This window comes from Trifolium pratense, linkage group LG3 (genome assembly GCF_020283565.1).
Source record: "Trifolium pratense cultivar HEN17-A07 linkage group LG3, ARS_RC_1.1, whole genome shotgun sequence".
NCBI classification, from domain to species: domain Eukaryota; kingdom Viridiplantae; phylum Streptophyta; class Magnoliopsida; order Fabales; family Fabaceae; genus Trifolium; species Trifolium pratense.
The window spans coordinates 4,131,168-4,140,540 of record NC_060061.1 but is presented as its reverse complement, the minus strand read 5'-3'; the positions used below and the strand labels follow the sequence as shown (position 1 = coordinate 4,140,540).

The 9,373-nt window shown below is 35.3% G+C and overlaps 1 protein-coding gene across 5 annotated transcripts; it reads left to right on the top strand.

Annotated features, from left to right (window-relative positions):
* The first annotated feature begins 4,996 nt into the window (after positions 1 to 4,996).
* On the top strand, positions 4,997 to 7,912 carry LOC123915448 (leucine-rich repeat extensin-like protein 4). Of its 5 annotated transcripts, none has more exons than XM_045966567.1 (2): positions 5,018 to 6,814; positions 6,857 to 7,912. In XM_045966567.1, exons 1-2 carry the CDS (start codon positions 5,291 to 5,293, stop codon positions 7,523 to 7,525), a joined length of 2,193 nt encoding a protein of 730 aa, XP_045822523.1. In that variant the 5' UTR covers positions 5,018 to 5,290; the 3' UTR covers positions 7,526 to 7,912. The 5 variants fall into 5 exon arrangements, with proteins under 5 accessions (XP_045822521.1, XP_045822523.1, XP_045822524.1 ...); XM_045966568.1 differs by having other exon boundaries at positions 5,018 to 6,818; positions 6,861 to 7,912; XM_045966569.1 differs by having other exon boundaries at positions 5,018 to 7,316; positions 7,383 to 7,912.
* The last annotated feature ends 1,461 nt before the right edge of the window (positions 7,913 to 9,373 follow it).

Here is a 9,373-nt window from a genome sequence, read left to right as displayed (position 1 = left end):
CTTCATTTAATTCATCCTGTGAATTTGAAATGGTAACATAATGATGAGTTATTGAAAATAATACTTGTCAGTGACTGAAAGCAGTGAAGATCAAATGTGTCAGCTTGGAGAGTAATTCAATTCATGCACAACCAGAAACAGGTGATGAATAACTGCTGAGAGATGGCATGCATTGAATGCCATAAACTAGCCACCCCCGCAAGCTGTCATTGGTGTCCATAAGACCCATAATCCTAATTGCCAAAAAGGAAACATAATTTGAATGTTTGGTTAAACTTTACTTACCTCGCGGCCAAACTCTGGAATAACAGACACCCTTTCCTGAGAACCAGAGGGTTGAAAACAAAAACAAAATAAAAATTCTAGTCTTTCTTTACCTCTGCAATTATAATAACAAAAAGCTTATGCAAGCATTCAAAATTAAGTGAAAAAAAAAATTGAATTAGCATTATTTCCATCAACTATTTTTTAGGAAACAATACAGAACAGTTTTCATATAGGAAACAAAAAATAAACTTAAGCAAAGGAAAAAATTAGAACAACAGAACCTTATAGTAGATCAATCCACCATACTTATTGATGATGTAAAGACTGTAAACTGCTGTCATTCTTCCTATAGCCTTTTCAAGAATCTGAAATGCCTAGTTTAAGCAATATATTGAAGTAAAATTTTGTTGCAGAGTTTGATGCGACAAAGCAAGGAACATTCGAGTGAAAAACAGCATGTATGCTAATACTACTCCACAGGTTTCAGTGGTTCCTTGGAATCTAAGGAATCAAATCAATCAATGGTTAAACTTAAAGGAGCAATATCTTCATCATAATATCAGATATGATCATTAGCAATATTCTTGAAAGTTATCACTCACAATGAGTTGGCATATGATCACTACTCACTAGCATATCTCACATTGATTATTGAAGTTGGCAAATTATTGAAGTTTGTATTTTTAGAGGGAAGACTCATTTCCATCCTTCACAAATTTCTGACGGGTCAATTCAGTCCCTAACAAAAATAAAACACACATTAGTTCTTAAAATTTTCATATTATTAACAAAATAGTTGCCCATTCGTTATAACGGAGAAACTAATTTGTAACTAATATGAATATGTGAAATATTTGTCAAAGACTGAATTGTCCTTTCATAAATTTGTGAGAGACCAAAATGAATCTTTACTCTTATTTATAGGTTCAATTATCTTTCTTAAAGAAAAAAAGGAAAAAGAGTGGCTCAATTATCTATTGTGCATGCTTTTTATAATTTTTAACAAAACTTTGCAAATATAGAAATATTAAAAATTTTAAATTCAATTTTTCTTTTATTTTTTTAAATCGTCACAAATCCTAAAATATTATGATAAAAAATTGGCAGTTAAACTTTACATGAAACAAATATGAGAGTACAATAATAAGTTTATGAAATTTTAAAATGGACGAATTAATTGGTTTGTTAAAAAAAAAAACAGACCAAAATAACACAATTCAAACTAAAGAGCAATTTTTTGTATAGATCATTAGAAATTAAATGAATTCGATACATTAAAATTTACAACAACCACATACTATGTGCATCTACTAGTTACACTAGACTTATGGTTAAACTAAAGAGCAAATGCATGAGCATGAACGTTTTCTTCTAATTTAACTATTGATCTCAGAAACATTGTGGTCGTTGGAATGCCGTGTCCCTGTAGTTGTTTGGAAAGGGGGTGTATTTGCAATTCGAAACTCTGACGTTCAAGTCAATAAAAGCGTGAAGTGAGAGGTTAGAGAGAGAGAGAGCATCAATATACGAGAGCATAACAGCCTTGACGGTGATGGTTGTCGGAATTTGGCCATGATTGGCATTTAATTAATGTATATATCATTTTCATATCGGACATTTAAGAAATGATTCTATTTTGTGGTCGTTGAATAGGAATGTGATGCTTCGGACAACATGCTCATTAAAATGAGCAGGACGTTTTAGGACTTAGCCTAATCTAGAACTGCAGTGTAGTATGTAACCATGGACTTTTTTTTTGACGCATGTAACCATGCCTATGGAAAGAATTTCGTAAAAAATATTAAGCTTATATATAAATGGAACGATTCTATCAATTTTTTTTTACAAGGATCCTATCAATTTTTTAAGAGTGAATATAGTACTCCATTCCATTGCTCTTACGAATTAAGAAAATATAATAAATTAAAAATATATATATTTGCAAGTTTATTAAAGTATTCTTGTTAGCATTGATGAATTTTTATTTTTGTGAAAACATTGATAATTTATCAACATAAATTGTTCAGATCCAACCTCAAGTCCACTTTTCCGAGAGATTGTTCGCCTTGGGGTTAGCCCGTCACGATTTTGTTATTTGTAGAAAAGACGCATCGGTGGTTTGAAAGATGTTGGTATTGTATATAAACACGCATTACCATAATTACCAAGCGATGTGAGATTATTTTGGTGTATCCAAAATAATAATATTAAAAATTAATTTATCTATATACACCGACAATATATATATATATATGAGGAGTGCTAGCAACACACTCTTTAACAAACACACTCTAACACTCTCTCTTTTATTGGTTGAAATTCACATGGGTCCCATAAAAAAATGTGGACCCATATAACTTTTATGGGACTCATATAAATTTTAACCAATAGAAGAAAGTGTGTTAGAATGTGTTTGTTAAAGAGTGTGTTGCTAGCACTCCTCATATATATATATATATATATATATATATATATATATATATATATATATATATATATATATATATATATATATATATATATATATATATATATATATATATATCTCTTTTTTTTTACACATACATTTTATTCATCCGTGTAATTGTTTTTTACACATGCACCAATTACTTACCATCTACGAGTACTAAGGTACTATTAACCTCTGAATCGACCCCTACACACAGTGGCGGTTTTAGCATACAGCATGCCTGGGCACGTGCCCAGGCTCTGTCCCACCTATTTTTTTTTTTTTAAATAACATAAAACTGATAAATAGAAAGTAAAAAAAAATAAAAAAAACGAACAAGCTGCTTCTCTCTCTCAAAGTCAGAACGCTCGCCATCGCCCTCACCGCCGTCGATCTCTCTCAGTCTCAGTTGCCGATCAATCTCCATCTCCCTCGCCTAATCTCTCTCAAAAGTCAGCCACTCAATCTCTCTCTCAGTCGCCGACCGCCCAATCTCTCTCTTTCTCTCAACCGCTCAATCTCTCACTTTAGGTATTATTCTTAAATCTCAATCTAGAATTTTTGTGTTGTTGGGTTGGGTTTTGCTCTGTTGTTACTTTGATTTCTTCAATCTCAATTGTCTTTGATTTCTTCAAACTGATTTTGAAAATAAATTAGGTTTTTTTTTTTGTTTTAACTCATGCTATCCAAAAAAATATTGTGGTTAAAATTGTGCCCAAGCTCCGCTATAATCCTGGCTCCGCCACTGCCTACACATGAGTTATGAGTAGATCTATAAAGAAACAACGTTTGGAAACATGGTTCTAAATATGTCCATGACTTCTTGTGACCCAAACAAACTCTGATCCACTATAAGAGCACACATGTATTGTTTGTTTTTTCTTTTATTGTTGTGGGACGCACGGTGGGGTAGCACTTATCAAGTAATGGGTCTCAACTTTCACGGGATCGTTCTTTGACCCAAAAAAAATACTAACTTTCACGAGATCGTAGGAAAACTGAAAAAGTCCAACATGGAGAATCCAGATACCGTCATTTTCTGCGAGATATTTACGGTTTTTTGACAACACATCCAAACAAAATTGCTCCACTTTATATTTTACAGTACAAAAGTTCATTAATTTTTCATAAAACATTTTCATGACAACTAAACATCAAACTAAAAGCACTTATCCGCGTCTCACCGCCAGTAGGGAGAAGAATAACACAAATGTCTTGCAAGCTCAACAACCAAACATAAATTCCATGATTCATTCATTAATTCAACAATTTAGCTTACTCTACTAAGCCTAAATACGGCACCGCCAACTCATATTTTAGTATAAGTCAACAATCATGCTAACATGTTTCCAATTACTAATTCCTCTAAAAAAATAATGTTTCCAATTAATTATAGACTCTAAGTTAACTAACTCAATTTAAAATCACAATTTTTGTCTAGCACAAATAGGTTTTTCTCTTTGAGAAATGTTATTTTGGCAACAAATGTGTTATGATCAGATTCGAACTGGGCTCCTCCACATAATGTGTGAGTATATAATTTGAGGAAAGTTAAAATGTGCTCTAAGACACATGTTAGTGATTAAAAAAAAAAATATTTGATCATAATTCATGTATTTAATTCCATTTTTAAACTTGATCACAAATTAATTACACAAAATTTAAGAAAACATTTCTAATTTTAGATTCTTAACATCTGCCCTTATGGCACATGTTAGTAAGACCCTAATAATTTTGTCATTTTATCTTCTAAAAATTGAAATACTATCTAATGGTTCTAATTATGTCCAACATTAGATACTATTTCAATTTTTGAAGCTTTATTTTAATAAAAAGACATGTTAAGCTCACATGATAATACATTTTTTCTTTTATAACCTTCCATTTTTAAACTACTCCCATTAATGTTTTATTAACAAAATCAAATTATTAATTAATATTACTCCCTATAGTTGGTTTTAAATGAACATGTTTTAGATTTGTCTTAATTTAAGATTCAAAATGTTAATTTTTTTAATCTAAAATTTCTACTTTTAATTAAATTCTTTAATTACCATGTATCCACCCTAGTTTTGTTTTTATAAGCATGTATCCACCCTAGTTAAATTAAATTAACAGTAAGTTATCTTAATCAATAGTACTACTAGTAGTAATTGTGATTATTTATATGAGATAGGTCTGCCAAAATCAATAAATATTTAAATCCAAATAAGAGACACATAGACAAAAGTGTAACTGCATCAGAAGGACAACACAATTATTCAAAAATCTAATTATTACTCCATTATTATTATTTGCAGTAGAGTAGCTGGCTGCCAGGATACGCGTATACTCCATACTTGGATTTGGAATAACTTCACTTCTTTAAACCTCTCTCACACACACACACACCTCCAAAATCCACACAACACAAAACTACTCCTCCTCCTCCTCCTCCTCAGCCACCACCACCACCACCACTTCATCCTCCACAAATTTCAAACCTCCTCACACTTGTAATACAAAACACAAAAAAAACAAAACAAAGAAATGCAAACGTGAAGAAATCACCTCACCATTTAGTGCATTTCTAAAATGATGAAAAAAACACAAACATTCTTCCTCATTACACTGTTTCTAACCATAAACACACTCTCTCTTTCAGCTCTTGCAACCGATGACCCATCTCTTGTCTTTGAAAACAACCGTATCAGAGACGCTTACACAGCATTACAATCATGGAAACAATCCATTCTCTCTGATCCATTAAATTTCACTACAAATTGGGTTGGATCCAATGTATGCAACTACACCGGCATTTACTGTGCTCAAGCATTAGACAACCCTAAAATACGCACAGTCGCCGGTATCGATCTCAATCACGCCGACATTGCCGGTTATTTACCTGATGAGCTTGATCTCTTAACAGATCTCGCACTTTTCCACGTAAACTCTAACAGATTCTGTGGCACTGTACCACACACTTTCAACAAATTGAAACTTCTCTTCGAATTGGATCTCAGTAATAACAGATTCGCGGGGAAGTTTCCAGAAGTTGTATTAAACCTTCCTGTTCTCAAGTTTTTGGATATAAGGTTCAATGAATTCGAAGGTACGGTTCCAAAAGCGCTTTTTGATAAAGACTTAGACGCGATTTTCATAAACGACAATCGTTTTGCGTTTGAGTTACCTGATAATTTTGGTAATTCGCCTGTTTCCGTTGTCGTTTTGGCAAATAACAAATTCCATGGATGCATTCCTTCCAGTTTAGGGAACATGTCTAACTTAAACGAAATCAATTTTTTGAATAATTTGTTTAAGTCATGTTTACCTTCTGAGATTGGATTATTGAAGAATCTCACAGTTTTCGATGTGAGTTTTAATCAGTTGGTTGGTTCGTTACCGTCGGCTATTGGCGGTGCGGTAAGTTTGGAGCAACTTAATGTGGCGCATAATGTGTTTTCTGGTAAAATTCCGGCGAGTATTTGTATGTTGCCTAATCTTAAGAACTTTACGTTTTCTGATAATTTCTTTACTGGTGAACCTCCGGCGTGTGCTGCTTTGCCGGCGGTTGATGATAAGAGAAATTGTTTGCCGTCGAGGCCGTTACAGAGATCTTCTGGAGAATGTGCGTCGGTTTTGTCTAAACCGGTGGATTGTAAGTCGTTTAAGTGTAAACCGTTTGATCCATCTTCGCCTTCACCATCGCCGGCAGTGTCACCTATATCTCCGTCACCACCGGGAGTATCACCGCCAGCTGTATCACCTTCTCTTCCGCCACCGGTAACAGTGACACCTATCTCTCCATCACCGCCTGGAGCTGCACCTTCTTCTCCACCACCGTCCACAGGGACACCTATTTCCCCAGCACCGCCGGTAGTGTCACCTTCATCTCCTCCACCAACGCACTCTCCTCCGGATGTGCATTCACCACCTCCATCTCCAACAACTCCTGTGGTGTCGCCACCGTCACATACTATGCCACCATCTCCGCCACTAAATTCACCACCATCTCCTGATCCTCATTATGGCTCATCGCCTCCTCCAACTCATTCACCACCATCATTGCCCCCACATTCCCCTGTTTTTTCACCACCGCCGGGAACAACACCTTCCTCTCCACCAACGCCGGTAGTGCCACCTTTCTTACCTTTCTATCCACCACCAACGCACTCTTCTCCGCCGGTGTTTTTACCACCACCGACAGCTCCTCATTATGGCCAATTGCCTCCTCCACCTCTATCACCCCCTCATTCCCCTATTCTTTCACCACCACCACCAGGAACACCACCTTTCTCTCCACCAAAGCCTGTAGTGCCACCTTCCTTTCCACCACCAACACACTCTTCTCCGCCGGTGTATTTACCACCACCGGCAGGCCCTCATTATGGCCAATCGCCGCCTCCACCTCCATCGCCCCCTCATTCCCCTGTTCATTTACCACCACAAACACCACCATATCAATCTCCACCGCCTTCTGTAGGACCTCATCCGTCACCATCACCACCTTGTGAAGATCCAGCCCCACCACCACCACCACCATCTTCTTCTTCCACACCACCGCCACCAGTATATGTTTCTCCACATCCACCATTTCAATATAGTCCTCCATCACCACCACATCGACCATTTCAATATACTCCTCCGTCACCACCACATCCATTCCCTGTGCATTACAGTTCCCCACCACCACCCCATGTTCATTACAGCTGGCCTCCACCACCCCCCGTATTATGGTCTCCTCCACCACCCACCCCTGCATATGGAGGGCCATTGCCACCAATCGCTGGACTCCCATACGCATCGCCTCCACCACCACCTTACTATTGATTCTTTTGGTATTTTATCTACTCTCACCCTTTCCCTTTACAAATGACACAAGTCAGTTAGTCACGTTTTTGTTATTGTGGCTGAGATCATCCTCTATGCGACTATGGAGGAAAACTACTACACAAGAGTTTGTTCAAGGCTTCTTTTGGATTGATGATGCAGAAAGATATGTGAATGTAAGAGGAGAAAGGTTCTACGTATTGATTTTACTTTGTTATGAATATTCTACTAGCTTGTAGAGAAGGAAAAAAAAATGTATGTATTGGAATGAATTGGAGATCACAATTCATGGCCACGGAAACTTTTGCTTTCTAATTTAGTATATGTATTATTATAGTTGATGATCATTTCATTTCTATTGATTTTATGCAATGAGATTTGGGATAACTCATTTCTCTTTTTAGCCTCTCAAATTTGATTCTGATATGCTATTAGATTTTGATTTTGATTTTGATTTTGATTATGATATTCTACTAGCTTTTAGATTTTGATTCTGCATTAATGTTCATCAATTATCAATCCATGCATGTAGTTCAATTATACACCTACTATAGGTAGCTTCCAATCTGTTTCTGGATATGCCATCGATGTTTGATAACTCCTCATTTCATTTGTGTAACCGTGTTTTAAGCAATTTAATTTATCATCGTATGTGTTGGAAATAACAGTGTTTGTTTGCCAAAGAACATGTTTGCAGACATAAATTGTATTCAATAGAATACAATACAATACAAATATGGTGGTGGATAGACATCCCAAGGGAGATTCAGCAAGAGTTAATTTGTTTAATGAGAAGTCCTTTTCTTGAGATATAATTAATAGTTTTTTGAAACAGTTTAGATTTGATTAATAGTATGGTTGTTTAAGATTACCCATCCCTCCATGTGCAAACTGTCTTCTTAGTTTTGAGATTTGAGTTACACAATTTCCCATTTCATTGTGAACGTTAGAACTGTTAAGCTTGTGTGGATTAAAATAATAAGTGAACTACATACAGGTAACTCTTACTCAAGGTATTCTGTGTCTGCAGTGAAAAAATTTGATGTCATAATGTTTTTGTATAAATTGTATCTCCTTAGTTCTCAATGGCAATTGCTTTTGATGTTAAAAAATAGTTTTTTCTTAAAGGGGTGTAATGTGGCATTATCATTGATTTAAAAGATTAACAGAGCTAAAAGATTATCATTGGGAGTTTTTTGTCCTACCAGGGGATGGGCAAATGTTGTGCTTTAACGCAGTTACAGTATCAATCGTCCGATTTCAATAAATGGTCAAGATTACTTTGATGCATGTTTAATATAAATCGTCTAATGTAAAATCAATGTACGAGACTAGTTACTGTGTATTACTGCATTTTTTCTTACTACAGCAAATCCTGATCGTAGGGGATGTGTTTTGCGATACCAATGTGGAACATTGTTGGCATCTATTCTTTTCATGCTCTATTGCTGGAGTTAGGATTAGGATCTTAACTCCTATTGCTGAAACTTGTTGAAAGCAACTTCGTTAGTAATCATTAATTGAACCTGTCCAAATTGAGCTACAGAATATGAGTGGAAATCTATGAATGATAAGTGTTGGGATAACATTCCTCTTAGCACTTGGAGAATTATTGCTAGAGCAAATGTTAGTAGGCTTACCTTAGTTTCTAGGATTTAAACTGAATCTCCTAGTTAGTACTCATTTGATGTCTCACACCTCACCAACAAAACTGTCAGCTTGTGGTAATTAGCAACTTCTTTGTTCAAAGCATCATTCTTATACCTCATTTTTATTTTGATGTTCAAATTTGGCTTGTTTACTCTTATTCAAAATGATATGAAATAAATTCACTTTGTTTTTAAAAAG

Bases quoted from the DNA above. Each gene is read 5' to 3' on its own strand.
- LOC123915448 (XM_045966565.1), top strand. From the start codon at position 5,291: ATGATGAAAAAAACACAAACATTCTTCCTCATTACACTGTTTCTAACC.